The sequence below is a fragment of the Parasteatoda tepidariorum genome, chromosome 8 (assembly GCF_043381705.1).
Source record: "Parasteatoda tepidariorum isolate YZ-2023 chromosome 8, CAS_Ptep_4.0, whole genome shotgun sequence".
Lineage (NCBI taxonomy): Eukaryota > Metazoa > Arthropoda > Arachnida > Araneae > Theridiidae > Parasteatoda > Parasteatoda tepidariorum.
The window spans coordinates 9,734,371-9,757,892 of record NC_092211.1 but is presented as its reverse complement, the minus strand read 5'-3'; the positions used below and the strand labels follow the sequence as shown (position 1 = coordinate 9,757,892).

Sequence of the window (23,522 nt, the reverse complement as noted above, 5' to 3'; positions counted from 1 at the left end):
AAATTTTAACTAAATGTGTGTTTTCATTTCGAGCAGTTGTAATAAATATACCGTATGAAAAATATAGGATTTTAAAAGCTATGTGGAAACTAAAAGTAATAACTTCAACAAAAAAAAGGAATAAACTTTTTCTGTAGAAGAGAAAACCAAATTTTTTACTTCATTATTTTTTATTTTATTTTTCATTATTCTCAAATGAGAATCAAAAAATCACAAGCATTTTTTTCCCCACTCATATGCAGGAGAAATGCATGTTTTGAATATAGTTTTAAAGAAAAGATAAAATTTTTTGAAAATTTCTGCGAAAACTAAATTTTTTTACTTCTCAAAGAAAAAATCTTTCTGCAAGAACTCCATATCGTTCTGTGATAATGTCGCTGTATCACCACGATTCTGCCACGGGGATAAAAAGAATTGAAAGAGAAACAGAAAAAAATAATTTTCTTAGTTCTGAAATATAACTTTACTGTTTAGAATCACAGTTTTCTATGTTACTAGTTATCTGTCCTACCTTACAAGAAAAAAGTGACAATAAAAGATTAAAATCTATTAGAACCACTCCATTAGCATGCTACACTTAAGTTAGAATAGAAAAACAAGCAAAAATGTAACCCAAAAAAATTTCTCAATTTTTAAAACATTAAGTGTTAAAAGAACGAGAAAATTGACTTTTTGCATGTATTTATCAAGAAAGAAAAAAATCAGCAGTGCAAAACTTATGGTTCAGTATTAAATAATCTAGTTTCAATTCTTCAAATTTCCGTTTTTCTATGAGTTTCAGAACCTAAACTAATAAGTTTTAGAACTTAACAAATATGTGTATGTGTAAAACTATTTCTAATAATGAATAGCAAAAAATTTGATTTTAGAATATTCTTTATTAAATCTATTAAAATTTCCAGCTTAAAAAAACGAGTTGTTAAATATTTTTACAAATAATACTTTGCCGAGCATTCAGTAAAATATTTAGCAAAAGGGCCGCATACCAAATATTCGTTACATCCCTAATAATAATTAACAACTCATAGTTATTACTACCTGTGATATAAACCAAATGGTTATAATATGGGTCTTAAAGTATTAAGATTACGATTAGAAAAACCAATCAATAGTTTCAATAATTTTTGAAACATGTAATATGATATATAATAAGTCATATATATGATATAAACTCCTGTTTGTGAAAATTGCAACACCATGAAGGAATCGTCATAATTGAATGAAATTAATTACACACAGTTGAATAGTAGTGGTACAAATAAATGATTTAACTTTCAAAGCAAGCAAACAATAACAAGAGATCGAAATCAGTATTTTGTGTAGCCACCACTCTCCGCAATAAGTGCTGCCACGTGACGTGGCATGGAGTCAAGCAAACTTTTAATGTGTGTCTGAGGAAGAGAATTCCATACTGTTTGTATGTGTACCCAAAGTTCGTCTGTAGAAGCAACAGGACGAGGATTACGAGCGAGACGCCGACCAACAAAATCCCACACATGTTCAATAGGTGACAAATCCGGGGAATACGCCGGCCAAGGAAGAAGTTGTACCTGTCGCGATGCAAGGAAGGATTGAACAGTCCTAGCAATATGGGGACGGGCATTGTCCTGTTGAAATACAGCACCTGGCAAGGCTTGAAAGAAGGGAACAGCTTGGGGCTGTAGAACTTCACTGATGTACCGGTTGCTGTTCAGATTACCCACAATTCATAACAATTGAGATCGTCCATGATATGTATAGCACCCTGGACCATAACTCCGGGTGTTCGACGTTCGTCCACTGTGGCGTTCGATAACGCACTCCAGAAGATGGCGTTCACCGGCATAGCATAGCGTCTGACACGAATGCGGCCATCATGGTACCACAAATTGAAGCGAGATTCATCAGAAAACACGCCAATCAGCACGCCAGTCCCTATACTGGCTGGCTCATTTCACAGGGTTCCCACGGTCCTTGAGAGTCCTTGAAAGTCCTTGAATTATTTTTTGCTAAATTTAGGTCCTTGAAAGTGCTTGAAAAACGTCTTAGGTCCTTGAAAAACTTGATAGGTCCTTGAATTTGTCGAATACTGCTGGCGGCCCTTTTTATAAAACACCCGCAGATCTTTCTCGTTTTTTCTGTTTTGTTCCCGAGCTCTCTCACGTGATTTTTAACGCCACCGTTTCTAACCGGGCCTAGCGTCTTGGTGTCTGCCAAGCGCGCGGAGCACAGCAGACAATCAATGCGTTCGGGGCGAGACTCCACTTCATCTNATTAAATGAATTTCAACGGAATTTTCGTGAATAAAATGTGTCAAAAAGTCTTAAATACAATTATTTCTGCAAGAAACCTATTGAGTAAATTTTCTGATGTATATTTATTTAGATAATTCTTTGTTACAATCTTGTTAAATTTTTTCTATTTAATAATGCTTTTTCTTTTGAACTCCATTTAAGTATTACATAAAATGTGATTTTACAAGCACTATGGTATAAAAATTATTTGCTCCTTTCTGCTCCTAAAACCAAATTCATTTGCGCCAAAATGGTGACACTGCTGTTCCATTTCTGTCAATGTCATAAAAGATATAGAATTAAATAATCTTAAAGATTTCATTTTTCAAAATTCATTTTCAGTCTTTAACTGTTTTTGTCTTCCTCCTGAACGACACTAAAGATAAAAGTAGATGGAGTAAAATCACTACTTACAAATATCCCCTACAGGATATTTCCACATCAGCATCTATTTGCGCCAATAACAATTGCCAAGGCACCAAAACGTTTTTAAGCTTAAAACAAATTTTTTTTTTGAAATATAATTGTTTGCCGGGTATCAACTCAACTGAACAGTTATACCTGTTTAGTTGGTCCTCATCTGTGATTTTTTTCTTTTATTTCTGGCCGGCCACTGCCCAGAAATAGCTGAAATTATTTTGGAGTTAGTAGTGATACACAAATCTTCTAATCTATCTCTCTAACTAATTTATGCTGCCAATTATTATTGGAATTTTTACGTTGAAATTTAAAACAGTTGTTCCACAATTGTCTCCAATTCATTTATTTTTTAGATAATTGATGCAATATCAGAGGCTATTAGAAGTACAAGTGGCGTGTCCCTGCTAGATGTGGATCCTGGCCCCTCTACCAATCGGACAGTGTACACCTTCGTTGGCTCTCCTGATGCTGTCATTGAAGGAGCCCTGAATGCTGCAAGGATAGCAAATAAGTTGATTGACATGACAAAGCATAAAGGTACATTTAAATAATTTTTTTTTCTAAACTAAGGTGCATGGTCCTAGTTTTTTTTTCTTTAGTTTACAACTATAATTTAATATTTTGGCTTACCAAACAGGCCTAATGAAATCTGATTTGTGCAGGCGTCAAATTACACATTAAGTTGGTTGTTAAGTTCCCACCAGAATTATAGCTGTGATAGAATTCCATGAACGGATACCATTAGTTGATTTTTTATTGTTTTTGTGAAAAGCCGGGTGAGCTGTATTAAGATCACCCTACTTTTTGAGGGCTGATCTTGGATTAAGTTCACGGTCGTTGTCGCTTCTGTGTTGCCTTTAGCAGTCGAGTGAATAGGTTGTATGTTGTGTGTGATCGAGACTGAGTATCAACAGCACGAGGAGGACACAGTCACAAGTAGTAGTAAGTTGACCATGCAGTGTGAGTCATCCATTGAAGTAGGGGTGTTCTAATAAAAGTGGGAGTTCCGGGCAAGGCAGGCATATTCACATCACATCCGTGTTACCAATGTGGGGATAGTAGTTTTCGACATTGTCAACCTTCCAGAATTGGAATTGTATTTTAGTAGTGGTAGGAACATTACAGTTCTTAATCATTCAATGAATCTGTTTAACTGTAATTCATAATAGTATATCAATGAAATTTGCCCTGAAAATAATAATTGTAAAAGAGTTTAGATATTGATTTAAAAAAGCTTATCTTAAAATGTATTTTGTAATTAGTTAATATTGTTGAATTACATTATAATAAGGAAGCAGCTCTTTTAGTTTTAGACTCTCTACAATCAACATAATAATAGCAGAGTAGAATGAGAAAAAAAAGTGGAATTATTTGAACTGGAGAAAACACCTTTTAGGTTGTTAGACACCCTTAATGACTTGCACTGTTTATATGACTATAAATTTTCGTGGAATGAGTTTATTGAGGAAATGGAGTCCTCTTAAGTGAATATCCCACAGAATCACTATTTTATTTATGATCAAATTTATACAGGTCCGTAGCTTTTTTAAAAAGTACTTAAAGTTGCTTTTTTAAAAATTCCTTAATGTTCCCTTTTCCAAAATGAGATTTTTTTTTATCATGTCTATTTTTGTCACGAATTATGCAAAACGCATTGTTTTCATACTATTCTATTCAATGTTTTCACAATTCATTCTACCACAATAATAACATTACTATGATATGCGCACTAAGAAACAATGTATCTTCCTATTATTGAAAGTTCATGTATATATATGAACTTTCAATAATAGGAAGAAATTTTTTTAATTAGTATGCATATCCTAATTATATTTGGAGATATTTCCGTATTGTGATCTGCTGCAGAATAATTGCCAAGTTTAGACAACTTCTGGGCAGTGGCACACCTTGGCGATTGTAGTTGACGTGACATGTCACTCTACAGAAATATCCCCTTATATATATTTTTGAAATAAAGAATTTAAGAATATTTTTTGAATGCTCGAAAACTGCTTCCTTTTTGGTTTAAAATTTGTGTATGCACCCTGTTATAATGTTCTTTTGTTTTTGCAAAATTCAGGTGAACATCCTCGCCTTGGTGCTCTTGATGTTTGTCCATTTATACCAGTACAGGGAGTTGAAATGGAAGAGTGTATATTCTGTGCCCGGAAGTTTTCAGAAAAACTAGCTGCTGAATTAAAAGTTCCTGGTATGTGTGCTTACTTATAACAATCATCGTTTATTTTACTTTGATAAAAGAACTATAGGAGGTGTGGCGAATAAATAACCAGACTGTGCATGCATTAGCCACTAGGCTTGGTGTGGAAAAGTGGGAATAGAATTGTAATAAACCTTAAGGCTTTCAGTGCAGTTGGTTTTTATTCCTTCCTTCATTCTATCTTGTTATTTATTCTTGTTTGACGTTTTAATGAAGTGCCGCTATCTTGATAAGTTTAAAAACCATGCAGCACATTAAGTTGTCGTTGAACAGCCAATGCAATTTTGGGTTACAACTACTAATGTTCAACTCCGTAGCCTTGTAATTTTGAACCCAATCCAGAAGACAAGGGAGCTTCTGGATCAAGCATTGGGAGAAAATTGTTTTGATTAAGGGAATTTTTGATGGAATTAACCCGCTTTTGCATTACATGGAGCAAAAACCATGAAAACCTCCCATGGTTTGCCTGATGGCAAGGGGACTTTAACCCATGATCCGTCTACCACTGATGATATTTTACGTCAGCACTGGGGTAGGTGCAAGCGGGATGCAGAATTGCCGGATGCGGACCAGCCATCCCTGGAATTCGAATCTGGTTTACCTCATTGGATGGCAAACACTATGTCCTCTGATACATCACAGCCCCAAAGAAGGTTATCAAGATAATTGTATGTCACATAGTGAAATGTTTGAATGGCGCTAACGATTATTGGAAGTTCTGGAGGTTCATGAAGATGATGAATGCTCTGGTTGACCCGTGATTTCAGGAACTGATAAAAACATGAAGAAAAAAATAATGAAATACTGCATGAAGACCAATGTTTGAGTGTTCTTTTGTCAGATATTACAAACATTGACAGAGAAACAATAAGAAAAATTTTGACCACAGACTTGCATGTGAGGAAAGTTTGTGCAAAACTGGTACCAAAAAACTAAGCATGTGAGTGAACAATGAACAGGAAAAGCATTTGTTCTGACAAAAGCAAAACCATGGAAGACCCCATATTGCAAAAGGCTAAAAAAGCTTGAATGTGCTAATGCAAACAAAAAGTTGTGCTCATCGCCTATTTTTAATATTAATGATATCATCATAATTGAATGGGTATGTCAGTGCCATACAGTAAATCAGCAATCTGACATTCAGGTCTTAAGACTTAAAGAAATAGTGTGGAAGAAAAAAACAGTTATTTGGAGCAACAACGTATGAATCTTGCTCCAAGGCAATGCCCTGGTGCACAATGCGCTTTTGGTGAAACAGTTTTTGGCAGACATACTCATTACTGTTCTCAAGCATTCACCGCACTCACCAAATCCCGCACCATGCAACTTCTACCGGTATTAATTATCTACTAAATAAATTAAATGCAGGCTAAATACTTTGATTAAAGAAAGTTTATTGGCTTTTAAATTATTCAAATTAAAATAAAAGCATTATAGAGCAAAATAAGATCAATATTCAATAGGAAATATACTTCCTGTTGTAAGACATTTCTGTTAAGTAAATAGGAGTTTTTACAAATCTTATATATATTTTTAAAGGACTTTTTAAGCTAAAGAAGTCAACTGTCATAAACTTGTCCATTCTGATTTCTTTTCTCAGTGTAATAAATTATTTTTATTTCCTTAGATTGAATAAAAAACTATTTTTGTAGTTTTAGAAAGTTTTCACTTTTCTTAAACTTTTTTGCATTTTGCTTGTGAAATTATATTGTATATTACTTATATTTTCCATTTGAATTAAAATGTTTTTTTCTAGCTTGTCTTTTCAATTTTATTGGTGAACTATATTTGTTATTTTTCTCTTCTCAATTTAATATAAAATTTATTTTTATAGTGTACTTGTATGGTTTTGCTTCTGATCAAGAGCACAGAAAAACGGTCCCTCAAATTAGAACTGGAGAATATGAAGGCATTCTAGAAAAGGTATTTCAGTGAGTATTTTAATTATTTCAATGCATCAACTTATTGCATTTTTCTGTATTCATTTATTTAAATCTTATTTTTCCTTTTATAAATGTAGACTTTTCTAAGTGAGGAAATCCAATGATAAATGCATATGAACAGGGTTGATGCATTTAAAAAAAAAAAATTTGAAACACTTGTTTTAAATATGTTTTAGAAACATTAAATAGAAAAAAGAAATAATTTTTTCCCTCTGTCTTTACTATGTTTCATAAACTAATCAGGAAGTGTCGGAAGTTAACGAAAAAAGCATATCCTTCATACAATAACAGTGCATTTAAAATAGCTTTTTATTTTAGTAACATATGCTCTAAATTTTAAGTAGGAAATACTACTTGTTTTAGCAAAATCATCAAAAATCAAAGCTGATGTTGTCGTAGGCCATTAAGGCAAAGGGTGTTATTGTTGTTATTTTCCAGTGGCGCCATCTATGGCCAAGAATTTGACTTCTGTCACACCCGTTTATAGGGCCGACTCATTCATTCATCCACTGACCATAATTTTAACATGAACTAGAGAACAATCAATCTCCACTCCAGGACCCACAGAGGTATAATTTGTTAAGGGAACATGGGGGGCTTTGTGACCTGACAGATTTAACATGCACCAGTCACCATTTCATCAGCATTGGCACGACAGCCCTTTGTGAGCCTGGGCCTTCCTCAAAAGCTTTTCCCATTCTGCCCTACTCCAAACAATTGATTTCCAGTTCTTTACTTTTAGCATGGCAAAATTCTCATCCACACAGTCTTTTCATCTCTTTTTTGAGCCTTCCTCTTGGCCTTTTATTGTAGGGGGTTGCATTAAAGACTCCTAATGCTGTTCGTTCTGGGCTCATTCTCAGTACATGCCCGGCCCATCTCATTCTACTTAGTTTAATGATATCATCACTATTAAAGATCTTATATATTTCAAAATTATATCTTTTTCTTCAGTTGTTGTTATCGAGGATAGATGGTTCATAGGACCTTCCTTTCGAAGGTTGCTAATGACTTCTCTTCCCTTATTGTTAAAGTCCATGTCTCTGAAGCATAAGTCAAAACTGACTTGATTAGTACCTTATAAAGTAAAATCTTTGTCTTTCGCCTGACAGATTTAACATGCACCTGTCACCATTTACTACATGGAAAGTCTTTGGAGGACTGGATTTGAACTCCTATTCTCACGAACCTGAGTCCAGCGCCCTGCCTACCAGACTATCCTGGCTGCTAAAAATCAATAAATTTACTAAATCAATAATTGATAATTGCAGTTGCTCTTTGGGAAAAAAAATTCCCCATTATTTTAAATTGTTGTAATCTTTTAATAGTGTTTAAAAAAAAAATAAATAAACTGTTAAAAGTTTTTTTTCTAAGAAAAAAAAAGAGAGAAAAACCATCTTTCAATACCTGTTTAAAATTTCTCAATTTGTTGTTTGCTTTGCTGTAAGTTGCTAAGAGATTTTTTTTATATGCATTTTTATTTCATATGAAAATACATTAAAATATATAAATATCAACAAGTTATTAAGGTGTGTAAAGGAGAAAATGTGCATCTGAAAAGTAAAAAACTGAAAATAGTAGGACTAATTCTTTCGTTTTATGAAACTAAAATAATTAAAAAAATATATAAATTAATAAAAATTTTCTTGAACTGCTTTTCATTTTGAAATATCATCTTGACATAGTTAAACTTCGATGCTACAAATTATGTTATCTTTTTGGTTATAGTTCATCAAACTGAGTTTTTAAAAAAGGAAACATTTTCTTTTGATAACTATATATTCTTCAGTTTGTATTTGGATTAAAGATGAAAGATATTTGATAACAGAAAGCTTTGTACCCCCTAGTCAAAAATAAGATTTTTCAGACTTTCTGAACTTTAGAAAAAGAAGAAATAATGAAGTAAAAATATTATGATAAATGTCTATTTTTTCTTGATGTTTCTGCATTATTTATGTTTTACATTATTGTTTTCATTCTCAATATTTTCATCTCTTTAATGAGTTATATACAACACTCAACAATTTCATTGACTGTCAATGTTCTCTTATAGAAATAAAAAGGAAACTTTAAATAAGTATGTCAATAATTTTTAAAAAAATTTTGTGTGCGTGCAAAATATTTTCACATGCTTTTTTATTTATTATTTATGGTTTGTTGTTCTCTTCTCACTTTAATGCCAGTTCTTTTGTATATTTCTCCGCCTTTCAAAATTCAAATTATACTTGTAATATTTCTAAAAAGTGTTTCCTCATTTTATTTTACTTCATAACTGGCATTGAGCAGCCAACTCATTCCGGGGTTTACGACTATTATATTGAGTTTATGGCATTGCAGTTATTGCGAACCAGGAGCGGAATTCAATTCATATGTTCTTCCTAATTTGTAATATAGAAGCACATACGTTTGTAATAAGGAAGCGCATATATTATGCACACAAATATTAAGTGCTTCTTGATTTGTAAATATTATTTTAGAAATTGTAATAAATTATTGCGAGCCAGGAGCGGAATTCAATTCATATGTGCTTCCTAATTTGTAATATAGAAGCACATACGCTTGTAATAAGGAAGCGCATATATTATGCACACAAATATTTATTAAGTGCTTCCTGATTTGTAAATATTATTTTAGAAATTGTAATAAAAAGCTATTGTTTTAGATTTCCAAACCTGAATGGAAGCCGGATTATGGTCCTGCTACATTTGTGCCGAGTTGGGGTGCAACTATGGCTGGGGCTAGAAAATTTCTCATTGCATACAATGTAAATGTTCTCTGTACAAAAGAGCAAGCCCATCGGATCGCCTTGGATATCAGAGAACAAGGGCGAAGCAAAGACGAGGTACATTCTTACTTTCATCAATGCTCTCTTCATCACCCAGGTGCTTTGTTTGAGATGTATTTTAAAAATCCCCTGTATTCTAAAAATGTAACCCTGCTGAAATCACGAATCACAAATTTTGCTATTTCTATGTTGATTGTGGTAATTGCGGGGACACACAAGGACAGGGCTAAATCTATGTGCTAAAAATGGTGCATAGCATTTTTAAAAAGTGCTTAAATATGTTTTTTCGTTTTTTAAAAGCCCTTAAATTTGCTTTTTTCATGGTGTGTTTTTAAAAAGTGCTTAATTTTGCCTTTTCGAAAATGAAATTTTTTTCTTTACCATGTCGATTTTCGCTGCAATTTATTATGCAAAAGCGTGGTTTTCACATTTTTCTATTGAACGTTTTCACAATTCATTCAACCACAATCCATTTCAGTGTACCACCGGTCAGTAATGTATAATGTCGCCAAACATGTTTCATGTTTGATGAAATACTTGGGAGTCTGCTTGTGTGACTATGGGGTGTCTATGTGTGGGTTTGGTGAGATTCTTGCACTCTGCTGCATTTTGCAATTTCAGGCTTCATTTTCCATCCTCTGAAATCGAACCGAAAAATCTCTCTATCTTTTTATGGTGGCTAATATAATCAAGAAAAGAGTTCTTTGTCAGAAATTAGTTAATTTTATCATAATCAGGTAAAATCTTTAAAAATTATTTATCCTTTTGTTAATATATATTGGGCTTAAAAAAATTTTTTTTTTTTTTTTTTTTTTTTTTTTTTTTTTTTTTTTTTGTGCCTAAAAAGTTCTTTTAAGGTCCTTATTTTTTGTTGAAGGATTTGACTGCGAACCCTGTCACAGCTGTAAAATAATTTGAAATACAAAAATACTCTAATGTATCTCATTTTTGTATAAAAAAATAAACCCAATGTTTGGGAAAGAACAATTTTATAAGATGATGATTCTTAAAATATCACGGCTTTGGAATCTTTTTACAATTTTCTATTTTTCGCTTTTGCTGTTTAACAAAAAAAGGCATTGTCATTTCAAAGGTAAATGTCATGGCATTTTTCTGATAGCAAATTATCTTTTGAATTGTGCTAAAGTTGGAAAATGATTTTAACAATATTTTTAAGTAAAGTTTTTCAACACTAACGGGCTTTTTAAAAGCGCACCTTTCTTAAAGTCAGTTGTGAAATAAGAAGAAAAAAAATCACAATAAAAATGCAACAAATTTGTAAGTTTTTGAGTCGTACTAATCTGTATTTACTTTTTGTAACTCGAATTAATAAGGAATAATAAACTAAAATAATAATAATTTGTCTGTTCGTTCTTTGAGAAAAAGGGTGTGTTAATTAATACAATCAGTCAGACATTTTGCACAGAGTAATTTAAAAATAACCTAATGTTCTTATTTTCTTAACAAGGATTGATTCTCAGTTAGCTGGCTATAGTTCACAACTTTTTTTTACCTATGAATGTATATGGTATGTATTTTTTTACATAGCATATGAAAGCACCTATCATTTTACATGTTTGATGAAATATTTGGGGGTCTACATGAGCATACACTGAGGTGAGATTCTTGCACTCCCATGTTCAACTCTGCTGCATTTCGCAAGATATTCTCAATTTCAGGCTTCATTTTTCACCCTCAGAAATTGGCTGAGTAGTAGCACTCTGTGCTTTTGTGCCGCAGGTCCTTGGTTCGATCCTCAGACTGGACAAGGTTGACTCAGCTTTTCATCCCTTCAGTGGGTCGATAAAATGAGTACCAAGCATGCTTGGGAACAAAATACTTGGGCATTCCCCGTTTGACTGGCCACCCAACCGGAGCAACTGCTCTTGCATGCACCCCAGAACCCATGGTCAAAAAACTGAGATGGGCACAGTAGGCCTTGGCCCTCTATGGGCAGTTGGGCCACTGAATTTAAAGTTTTAATATAATTACGAAAAGAGTTCTTTGTCAAAAACTAGTTATTTTATCATGATCATGTAAAGTCTCTTAAAATTATTTTGCATTTTGTTAATGTATATAGTGCTTAAAGAGTATTTAAAAAGTGCTTATTTCTTATTGAAAGATTTGTATACATTCCCTGATCACTTTTTTCTAAAAATACGACAATGTGGAAAAGTTAAATGTATTATTTCAGCGTTAATTTTTCTTGTAAAAAAATAAGATAGATTCATTTTTAATGATTTTTTTAAAAAAATGTGTTTTGTTAAAGTTATGTTTTCGTCTGCTAGCCTGGTAAGCTAAAAAGATGTCAAGCTATAGGATGGTGGTTAGACGAAGCAAACATTGCTCAGGTTTCAATCAATCTTACAGATCATGATGTCACCCCTGTACACATTGCATATGAAGAAGTAAGTTTCATTTAATTTAATTTCATTATGTTTGTAAAATATAAACATTCACAGCAGTAATAATTTTTCTTTCCAAAAAATTCTGCATAGGTATGCAAAGGAGCCAAAGATCTGAAACTAGCTGTTACTGGTTCACAAATTGTTGGTGTCGTTCCTCTCAAAGCTATGTTACAAGCAGCTGAGTTTTACATTCATAAAGAAAACTTGTTTGTTTTAGAAGAGGACCAGAAACTCCATTTGGTATGGAATATTTTAACTGCATTTATTGTATTTGCTCAGTGAAATATATATATTTTATTTCATATACATATAGATACTGAATTATTCATAGTTTTGTCATGGGTAAATAAAAAAATATCCGTAATGAGAGGTGTCCGTTTTGTAGGAGTGTCCATAATGTGAGGTTATGTAATGATTGATAATTATATATATGTTATATTAATTTTGTTGCACTTTTTTGCACAATTCCACTTTTTCCATCATAACTTAATGAATCTAAAATTGCAAAACTTTGATATGATGTTGGGGGATCATNATGAGGAAAAAAAAAATTTTTTTTTTAAATTGCGGGAAAATTTATCGAATTTCGTTCCGGTTTTTTGGTTTTCCGGTTTTCTGATTTCCGGATAACGGGTTCTGTACTGTACTACATGTTATATTAATTTTGTTGTACTTTTTTGCACAATTCCACTTTTTCCACCGTTAACTTAATGAATCTAAAATTGCAAAACTTTGATATGATGTTGGAGGATCATCCACAAAGTGTACAAATGTAATTGAAGTATTTTATATATTCTCCCTGATAATCTGTTTTTGAATTTTTATTTCACTTGAATAATATTATATAAATACAAATGAAGTGAAATTTACTGTTCAATAAATTTTTAAGGTTGAATTAGGGATCAAATACTTCTATACTTCTTTTATGAGTAAAATAAGTTCAGGGATGCCAACTTGCTCTGCTTTGTAAAATAGTATTTTCTAGTGGTAGCGAAATTTAAGTTACTTTTAGTTTAGTATTTTTCATTTTAAGTAATTTTTTCACCACTAAATATCAAAAATTATAAGTATCATATGAAATGCAACGTTGCAGCATTATTCTACTGGATACTCTATTAAAAAGTGGGCGTAACTATGCTTCTCTAACGAATTTTACTATATAATTTGCTACTACTTTATTAAAACTATTCCAGAAAGCAGAGCAGTTGGCATCCCTGTAAGTTCTTTAAATATAATTTTACAGTTCCTGTTATTCAATTGATGTACAGTGATTTTTAACCAATTAACAATTAGCTGTAGTACATGAAAATTTAACAAAATAATGAACTAAGAGGTCATACAAATCCATTTTTTTTCTTTCAAATATTTAGTTGCTTTCAAAACTAGCAAAGAGAAAGGTTCTTGTTAATAGAACTGAAACTATTGTATGTCAATTTATGTATTTTCACTTGTGCTTTGTTTACCTTGTTTTATTTTATTTAGTCTACATAGCACAAAGTATTACCCTTTCCTTTGTAAGAATAATACACTTTTATATTAAATTCATTATTTTTCATTTTAACCTTGTATTATAATTATAAAAAGAAGTATTCAGAAAATATGTTTTTTTATTAAGATATCGTAAAAACTGTGAATACATTAACTACTACTGTGAAGAAAAAAATTTTATCAATGAATCGTCCTGATGTGTATTTTTTTAGGGCTTTCTAGTAATGTTACCACCAGTAATGTTTTAATAATTTTTTGGTTTATTTTTTAAACACTGGCATGCATGCTAAATTTAATAGAAATTTCGTCAGAAAAATTTTAAATTATGCATATAACCAACCACCTTGAATGTGTTGATTTTTATTCAGAAGAATACTTCTATGATAATACATATATTTTGCTCAAATTTTTAAAATAATTTAAAAATGTTTTAAAGTAAAACAAGTAACAAAATTCTTTTTTTTTTTTCAAATTAAATTCAATAATTGCATTAATTTCAATAATTGCATTAATTTTCACTTTACTATTTGAAGGAGATTCATGAAGACAATTTTTGGGTTTTGCATTATTACACAGCATTTTTTTCATAATTTTTAAAAAATTTAGTTTTTACATTATGATTTTTTCCAATAATAATAAAAATGAATTTTTTGGATGAGGTGACTTTTTTAGGTAGTTCCCTTAATTGCTTGTTTTATTTATTAAAAAATTTATTAATATTTATTTATTTTCAATTCTATAATTATCATTATAATAATTATAACATCCTAATCTAGACTGAAATATATATGTTCTATAAGTTATAGAATAGGTAATGTAAAATATATTTTTCATCAAATATATCAAAAAACATAATTATATAAAAACATAAACATATATTTAACATTATATAAACATTATTATAAAACATAAACAAAAAACATAATTTATAAAATATATCAAAAAACATAATTATAATTTCATAATTATGTTCTTATATTCAGATTTAAAATTAATTATTCTTAATGTTTCAGAATAGGCGTGTAAAATTTAACATTTTAATACAAATACTTAGATTTATTTTTCTCATAAAATTTAAAATAATGATTGTGTGAATAACCATTCTAGGCAATCAACAGGCTTGGTTTAAATTCATTAGGTCCTTTCAACCCAAAAGAAAGGATTATTGAATATATGTTGCCAGAAAATGATTCCAATTCATTGGTTAACAAAACAGTGGAAGACTTTATAAAAACTGTTGCTGCCAGAACTCCAGCACCCGGAGGGGGATCTGTGGCCGGTGCTGTAGCTGCTATGGTATAGTTTATCTTAAATATTTATATGTTTTGACATTAATTGCTATGTTAGACAAAGATTTAACTGCATGTTGACTGCTTTATAATAATTCATTTAATAAAGATCATAATTATTAATTTAATTTTCAAACAGCAGTAACTACAATGCACTTTAAATGCACTTAACATATCGTGTCATATATTGAATATAAATTTCGACGCTTTAAAAATGAAACATAACTTTTAGATAGAAAATACAGATTCCATTTCCAACATGTTTCTGTATGCATCCTCACAAAACAGCCATCTTAGAATTGTTACATAAGATTAAATGAAGTTTTTAATCCTTATCATTTCCTTGTGGCAACTTAACCTTATATAATGCAACCTCATCGTTTTCAAGTGGCTATTTTTCATAAGTGTAGCTATTTCATTTTATAAAATCAAATGTTCTTAGAGCAGACGTGATTTTAAGAGGCAGTGGGCACTGTAAATGTAAAAATTCTTTGCCAAAAGTGAAATAACTTTAAACAATGGTCTTCAATTTGGAAAAAGTTTTTTTTTTTTTCATTTTATTGAGAAAAAAAAAATCTGTGAACTTCCACAACTCTCGCTATGAACAAAATTGCCGTTATTAAATCAAAATGACTGAATACCTCATAGATAGATTACTATTTGTCTTAAAAATGTATATTTAATTTACTATTTATAGGGAGCTGCTTTGTCTTGCATGGTGGGGCAAATGACGTATGGTAAGAGGCAATGGGAAAGACATGACTCCCAAATGAGGCGCATCATTCCTGTCATGTATGAAGCCATGAGAGAATTGGTATCCATTATTGATGCTGACACATCAGCATTTAATGACTACATGGTAATAAAGTTTTATTCACTTAAATAATAATGCATATACAGTCAAACTCCCGCTACAGTGAACCTTCAAGGGACCAAAATTTTGGTTTACTATAACCGGGTGTTCACTATATCCGTTATGCAGGTAATTTAATTAATGGTTCCCAAACTCCTCCGTTTTATTCCACATTATTCAAATAAATGACTAAAAAATATTATGCAGTAGCAAAAAATTTGTTATTTTTCATTATTCTTTGTCTTGCGTACAAAAAAAATTAGTAATCTTTAGCTGATGAGCAATCCTCAACATCAGTTATGGAAACACTTCCCGACTCTCTGATAATTTTTTCTGAATTTCTGTTATTCCATTTTTTAAACCTGTCTAAACCAGCCATTCGAGCACATGAAAGTAGTCCCATAAAATCACTTAGCAAATTCATCCACATTTGTCCAGAAACTGGAAAATTGCGGCTTCTTCGAATGGTGAACCACTTCAGTAATGCTTCTTTGACATCCTTGTGATCTGCTTTTCTCAACTTTTTCTGCCATCTAAATTTTTTTTGTGAGAAGAAATTATTAATTGCCTATTTTTCCATATGTTACAAGCTTCAGGTTTGGATAGTTTATATTTCCTGAAAATATCGAAAGAAATTAAGAAAAAAAATCAGTCGAAGAAGTTAAGAAAAAGTTCATTATATACAACATCATCACTTTTTTGTGTCACTATATCCACAAAAGATAACATTATGCTTGTATAGTAAGGCACGGGACCGAACATTTGGTTCACTATATCCGGGAGTTCACTATAAACCGTGTTCACTATAGCGGGGTTTGACTGTGTATATATATATGGGTAGGCTCCTACTAAAGACTGTAGAATGTGTGTAAAAAAATTAATATTCTTGTATTAGTTCACACACTCTCCCTATATCTTGTTCAAATTTTCAATCGTTAATAAAATACCTTTTATTCATCCACTCAAGTACAAATACATTTTTTTTAAACTTGTAGTGAATGTCACTTGATGTTAATACAGTTTATTCAAATATTAATTCATTCATTAAATTTAATTCATTAATTTTAGTTTTATATAAGAGAAAAAATTGAAATTAATTAATAAAAAGTAACTAATATAAAACTTTTCTTTGTTGACTTAAGTAGGAATTGACTGGTAAAAAATAAATAAATAAATAAATTATATTACTTGTTTATGTTTAATTTAAATCGCTGTTGTTACTTATTTTTCAGGCTGCCTTGAAGCTACCCAAGGAAACTCCTGAAGATATTGTAATGTGAGTATAAAGAACACAATTATAAATTAATTTCGTATTTTTGAAAACACTAAATGTCAATTTTTTTTTGTCTTAGGTATAATCAATTTATTTATATATTTTTTAAATCTATTTTTGCTATGAATTTGGTACAATTTATATATGCCATGCAATATTTTTGACCCAAACATTATGTAAAAGCAAATTTATTTGAAATTCTATGTTTAGTTGATTGGAGTGTTCTGTAATTGTGATAATATGCTAAAAAAAAAAAAACATTCTTATATTCACATTTTTCACTGAAGTAATCATGAGTGCACATAGAGGACCAGCAAAAAATTTTAATAATATTTTAAAAAATAAGGAGTTTTCTAAATAATCTCAATCAAATTTTGAATTTTATTTAGACATTGAAACTTTTAGAACAGTTACCTTATAAGTTTGGAACATTTCCTTTAGATTCTCAAAACTTTTCTAAGCTATTTTAATTATCAATTTAAGTGAAAGCAAAGTAAAAAGTTCCAGAAAAAGATCAAATTTCCTGACTTTATTTTTGTAAGTATTCTTATTTGTGAATGTTACATATAACTAACAAACTCTACTATAGCTTAAAACAATAATTCTTTTGAGCGTATATGTTAAGCATTATTAGCATCTTTTTTCTTGTTGTTATAGATTGCAAAAATATCACTTTTAATTTGAAAAAATTATTTATTTAGTTCATTGAATGATATTTATTTTAAAATCCATAATTATTCAGTTATAATTATTGATTTGTTATTTAAAGAGAAAAAAAATCATACAATTAACTGGAAGACTACATTACCAAGTTAGTATTCCTTAAGTTACCTGCCTTTGAGTCAAAATGATATGTTTAATTTAAAGAAAGTTACATTACATTCACGCTTGATCTTCTTAAGCAGGATATTTTCAAACCTTTTGGTGTGAGTACCCCATAACGTTTATGAAATTTTTGTGGAACCCTGTAAAAACTAAACTCAGTGGCGCAACAGCCCATAGTGGACCAAGACCTACTGTGCCCAACTCAGTTTTCTTGACCTTGGGCTCTGGGGTGCAGGAGCAGATGTTCCGGTTAGGTGATCAGCCAAACGCGAAACCCCCAGTGTTTAGCTCCCAAGCATGCTTGGTACTCATGCAACCCTGTAAGCATTTCACAAATGCAACACAAGTCAATTCCTTCACTTGTACTGTAATATATTATTGCAGTTTTAGATCATCACTTTTAATTTGATGACATGGAGCTATATGAAAATATTAAGAAAGTTAAATAAAATTTTAATTGTAATAAAAAATAAAATAAAAAATTCAATAAAATAAAAAAAACTCTGAAAGGCAATCATAGGTTACTTATTGGCAAAATGGTTGTTGTCTAATTTAATTAATTATCTCGGTAAGTTTAGGCATTGGCATCATTTTTTGTTTCTTGCTTCAACCATTGGAACCGTGTCAATCAGTTTGGGACCTTCTTTATTTGTGATATTCACCTGATTTAGTATTGAAAACAATCCAGTTTGAACTGTAGGTAAGAATTTCTGATTCTCAATTAAAACAACAAATGATGAAATTCTCTTTTATTCACAACTCAGGAAGTATTTATGGGATCTCTCTGGTCCTATATCTCAAAAATAAACTCACCAATTTAATGCATAACGAAATTAAAAGTGAACAAAAAAATTATCAAACAGCAGCGGCCGCCAGTTGAAGAGGGTGATGATGTCCAAATAATGTGTGCACGCAATCAAACCCAAAACAACACCCATTTTGCCAATGGGTATTAAATAATAAAAAATTTCTTATCACTCTGTATTCTGAGAAGTTGAAATCATTTTTTAACATTCTTGAAACATAATAAGTTCTTGGAACTACATATGTCTACCAAGCAGCCATATTTTCCTAAACTGTGACTTATATTTTTAGAGTTGTGAGCATTTCTATAAAAGTTTTTTTTTCCTTTAAATTTTAGTTTATAACCTGCAAAATTTTCAGTTAAATTTTACAATGCTTGCCAAACATTTTGGATTATAAAACACAAATACAGTCAAACTCGCTTGTAACAAGCCCTGGTTTAACGAAAACCTGGATTCAAGGAAGAAGTCGGAAAGACTTGGGTAATGCAATGCTAAGTGTATTTGGATCATAGCTCATTCTTAGCAAACAAACTCTACTTTTAGCAAGCAATGTTTTTTTTTATTCATAAAGTTTTTACTTAATTCCAGCTCCACTTCTGGTAAAAATTCCTTTTTTTTATGACTAAAGGAATTCCTTTTGATGTTTTTCACAACATGAGTCTTATCTGAATAATAATAATAATACAAAAAAGGGATAATTAGATAGTTCAAAGCAGATTCATTAACATTTCATCAATTTTAATTTTAACATGCTTTAATAAATTCATTTTGTTCATTCATGTGGAAGAAACCTCGACTAATAGTTTTGTAATTATAGGAGAGAGACTGCCTTGGAAGCTGGTCTGAAGAAAGCAATATCAGTGCCCATGTACTTAGCAAAAACTGTTTGTAAGTTATGGGATGCATTGAAAGAATTAGCAATAATTGGAAACATTGGAACAAAATCTGATTTACAGGTATCATCTAAATCATATTTTGAGTTAGATTTTAGCAAAAAAATGTTCAAAATCACTTTCTCATCCCGTCTGCAACTTGCAAACGATTTACAAGAATCAGATTTGAAATATTAGTTTGATTTGAACCATGTTTCTTTATTAACCCCTTGTCAGTGTCGCCTGAATCCAGTTGGGGCAACTACTACGTGCAGTATTTCTGATGCCGCTATTTTGTGAAGTTCGAGCTGAGTTCGTTTCCACTTTAGGATACTTAATTCACTATTTTCCTAATAGATGGTATTAGTAGTTTTAGTTTTTCACCAATTACGACTTCAATCGAGGGAGGTAAAATGTGGGTGATGCAAAGACTGCGATATGGGCTTGTGTGCAGTACCATGTTTTGGCATATTCCATAGTGTAAAAGATTTGTAAAATTTATTTATTGAAAATCATATTGTTGTGCTTTTATATTATATTACACTAGTTGTATTGTATTTAGCTTCAAAATTTTGTTTAATTTGTTCTAATTGAATTAGATGTGTGTGTAATCCATAACTTTTTTATGTGTATGTAAAAATTATAAATACAATAGTTATTGCATTTAAAATTTTATTTTTTTAATAAAAAGCCATTTTCTAACTTTTATGATAATATAAAGAATAAAATTAAACAGTCAAAAAATTTTTCCATTTTTGGTCCATTTGTCTGAAATATATTTTGCTGTTAAGAGGTTAAACTAACGTTAAAAATAGTTGCAAAGAATTGCTACCAACTAGTGTTTTTTTTTTTTTTTTTTGTATCATGCCACTCACTACACTATTTTTTTTCCTCCAAAAAGTATTGCGATACAAACTAGTTATTATAATGCTTTTTAAGTCTAAATTTCTCTTATAACATAATTAGGTTTTTTTTTTTTTAAATTATAATATGGTTTTTTTTTTTAAACTAATACTTTAAAATTACTTAGACTAAATTACTTGAACCAATTTGTGTTCATGTTGTCTTGCAGTAATGTTTTGTTAATCTTAAATGCTATTATTATATTTTTGTTTCAATTCATGGTATAAATTTACAATTCTTTTCTTAATTTTTAATCAGCCTAAATAAAGTTTGGTTTTCAAAGTAAATTTTCAAAACTAAATATTCATTATTAATGATAAATTTGTTAGAAATAAAGATTAAAGTGCAAAAACAATGCTAGTTGACATTTTGAAAATACTAAAATTTTCTGGTTTGAGATCTATTGTTAGTTAATTAATTTACTTCTCTACATCAAAGTTTTCAATGTAAAAAAGGTATTAGGTCACAGATTCCTTGTGTTTCTTTGCAACTATCTAAATTTATAAAAAGGAATGCCGGAAATTTAACAACTAAACATATCACCTCCAAATCTTCATTGATATATTCAATTGTGTTAGAAACATATTTTAATGGTTCTAATGTGTTGTTTCTATTTAATGATAATTCTGAATTTGACTTATTTTATTCCAATTTTACAGGTTGGAATTCGTTGTTTAGAAACAGGGGTTTTAGGTGCCTACTATAATGTTACAATTAACGCTGAAGGAATTAAGGATGAGAAATATAAAAATGGAGTATGTAATTTTTTATCTTATCTGCACTATATTTTGTTTTTAATATGTATGTCTTTTCACTCTTTTTTTTTTCTTTTTATCTTGGTAATTATGCCACACACATATTGTAAGGTTCGTCTTCTTTAACCTTGAGTGCTATGTTTATTTAAGATATCTGTTTTTATATAATAGAAATCTGTTCTATTTATCTTAAATAAAAATAACATTGATTAGATATGTTACTTCAAGGTTTTTTTTTTTAATTTTTTTTTACATGAGATGACTATTAATTTGTGATTTTATCCTTAGATTTCACTTAAGCAATTTTACATAAATAATTTAGTGGTCATTATCAAAACAATTTAATAAAGTAATTTATCAATTGATAATTTTTCCTAAATATTTTATGGATCATTATTAATGAATTTTAATTAATAATGATCTATAAATTTAATTAATATTAAAGTATGAAAACAGTAGTAATATCTCAGGGAAGACCTTGAAAATTCAGGGAATATAAAATTGGCTTCAAAACTTCATGGGAAATGCCTTATAAAAACCTGGGAAAATGTAATTCCTTAAGCTATTTTTAACATAAAATTTTAAAAAAACATAATTTTTAGTTAAAATCCTTTTCTGTAATAAAGTTTGATAGTTTTCAAATGCAAAGGTGTTACAAGGTCCATTCCTTAAATAAAGATAAAATGTATCTGTGGATTCCAGACATCATGTGTTAAACGCATGAGGTAAGAATATGTCCTAGTCTTGCACAGATGTGTAATGTCACAGGTAGAACGATAAGCAGTTTCATTCTTACAAGTGATGATGGCACTGTGCATTTTAAAGGAAAAATAAACAAAGATTGGTCAGTGATTTTTTTCACTATATTTATTCTTTTCAACCTGGCAACCATATGCCTCTGGCATAGGTAAACAAACAAAAAACAGTGTGTGCCATGTGCGCCAATTTGCACTAAATGTTTTTTCCTTTTCTTGATAGTTATTTTTATTCTTTATTGATGACTTAATAAATTTATTTAATAATAAAATAAATTTTAAAAAATTAACTGTAAAAGTAGTTTTAATTCAGAACAAACTGTTACTAGTCCACAACTATAGAAACAATTGTCCACAAATTGTTTCTATAGTTGAAAGCATACAACCGAACTTTACAAAGTGTGCCAAAAGAGTTCAAGTTTCATTAATATCGCAAAATGGCCCTGTGCCCTGGGGCCTAGAGCTTTCAGGAGGCCCTTGAAGATCTTACTTTTTATAAATTGTATTAAAAATAACTAAGAATAAAAAAAAAAACATTGTATTATATAATTTTTAAAATAAATATATTCCCATTTATAAAGTGTGTAGTTTTTTTTCATACAAATAGTGATTATCATGCAAACACCAATAATTTGAACAATTTATCACCTGAAAAACTTAAAAAGTCAACCAGAATCTATTTTTCGACGTTAAAATGAAGTTTTTAGGTACTCAATTCTCTAAGTCATAATGTCTCTAAATATGTTTGACCACCACCAACTCTGTTTAGTATTTATAATTAGTTAAATAAAGTAATAATTAAAAGAGTTTAGAATTACACATGGGATAGCATTTTTTAAACTGATGGTGTCTGGTGTGGGTGAAAGATGTTTTAATAACGGACTTTCATAGTTAGACGAAATTATTCATACCTTTTGAAAATTTTCATTTGTTATTCCCTTGTGTGTTTTTTTTTAATTGTTTTAATTACACTCTTGGTTTTGAAAATTATTTTATTATTTCAAGATCACAACTGGTTAGCATCTAAATTTCTTTTTTCTTTTTAATTATGCATAAATTGAAAATTATTTATTTTATGTGCAATCAGTTTTTTGGCTATTTAAAATGTGTTTTTCTTCTTCTTCTCATTGGCACGACATCCACGGCTCATTGTCCAGGTCTCACATGCGTATGTAAGCACTGATCGTATAAGACATTTATAGAGTAACACTTTTGTTTTTCTTTTTATTAGGCTTGACTTAAGGTATTTTCTTAGGCCATAAAAATACTTATTGGACATCGTGATTCTCGTGTGTATTTCTTGTGTAGTGTCATTTTTGTTGTTAATCTTAGACCCCAAATAGGTGAAGCTATCAACGGCTTCGAATTTGTATGCTCCAATTTCAAACTGTGTTTCTTTATAGCCAGCTTTTATGCAGGACATATATTTAGTTTTATTTTCATTGATTCTTAATCCCATCTTAATGGCTTCCTTCTCCAGACATAAAAAGGATTGTGTTAGTGCTGTCTGCGTTCTAGCGATAATATCTAAATCATCAGCAAAAGCCAATATTTGAACTGATTTGTTGAAGATATTTCCTCGGGTGTTGATGTTTGAGTCCCTTACTATTTTTTCTAATGCTAGATTAAAGAGAAGACATGCCAAGGCATCTCCCT

At 30.3% G+C, this 23,522-nt stretch overlaps 1 protein-coding gene across 1 annotated transcript in view; it reads left to right on the top strand.

The window, feature by feature from the left end:
• LOC107442201 (formimidoyltransferase-cyclodeaminase) overlaps nucleotides 1-23,522 on the top strand; it is a 29,818-nt gene that overhangs the window by 1,841 nt on the left and 4,455 nt on the right. The window contains exons 2-12 of the mRNA XM_043048668.2: nucleotides 3,047-3,230; nucleotides 4,774-4,902; nucleotides 6,746-6,834; nucleotides 9,517-9,696; nucleotides 11,928-12,047; nucleotides 12,138-12,287; nucleotides 14,643-14,831; nucleotides 15,522-15,683; nucleotides 16,910-16,953; nucleotides 19,399-19,537; nucleotides 21,016-21,111. Coding sequence (XP_042904602.1) covers nucleotides 3,047-3,230; nucleotides 4,774-4,902; nucleotides 6,746-6,834; nucleotides 9,517-9,696; nucleotides 11,928-12,047; nucleotides 12,138-12,287; nucleotides 14,643-14,831; nucleotides 15,522-15,683; nucleotides 16,910-16,953; nucleotides 19,399-19,537; nucleotides 21,016-21,111 — 1,482 coding nt within the window. The remainder of the gene's footprint in view (nucleotides 1-3,046; nucleotides 3,231-4,773; nucleotides 4,903-6,745; nucleotides 6,835-9,516; nucleotides 9,697-11,927; nucleotides 12,048-12,137; nucleotides 12,288-14,642; nucleotides 14,832-15,521; nucleotides 15,684-16,909; nucleotides 16,954-19,398; nucleotides 19,538-21,015; nucleotides 21,112-23,522) is intronic.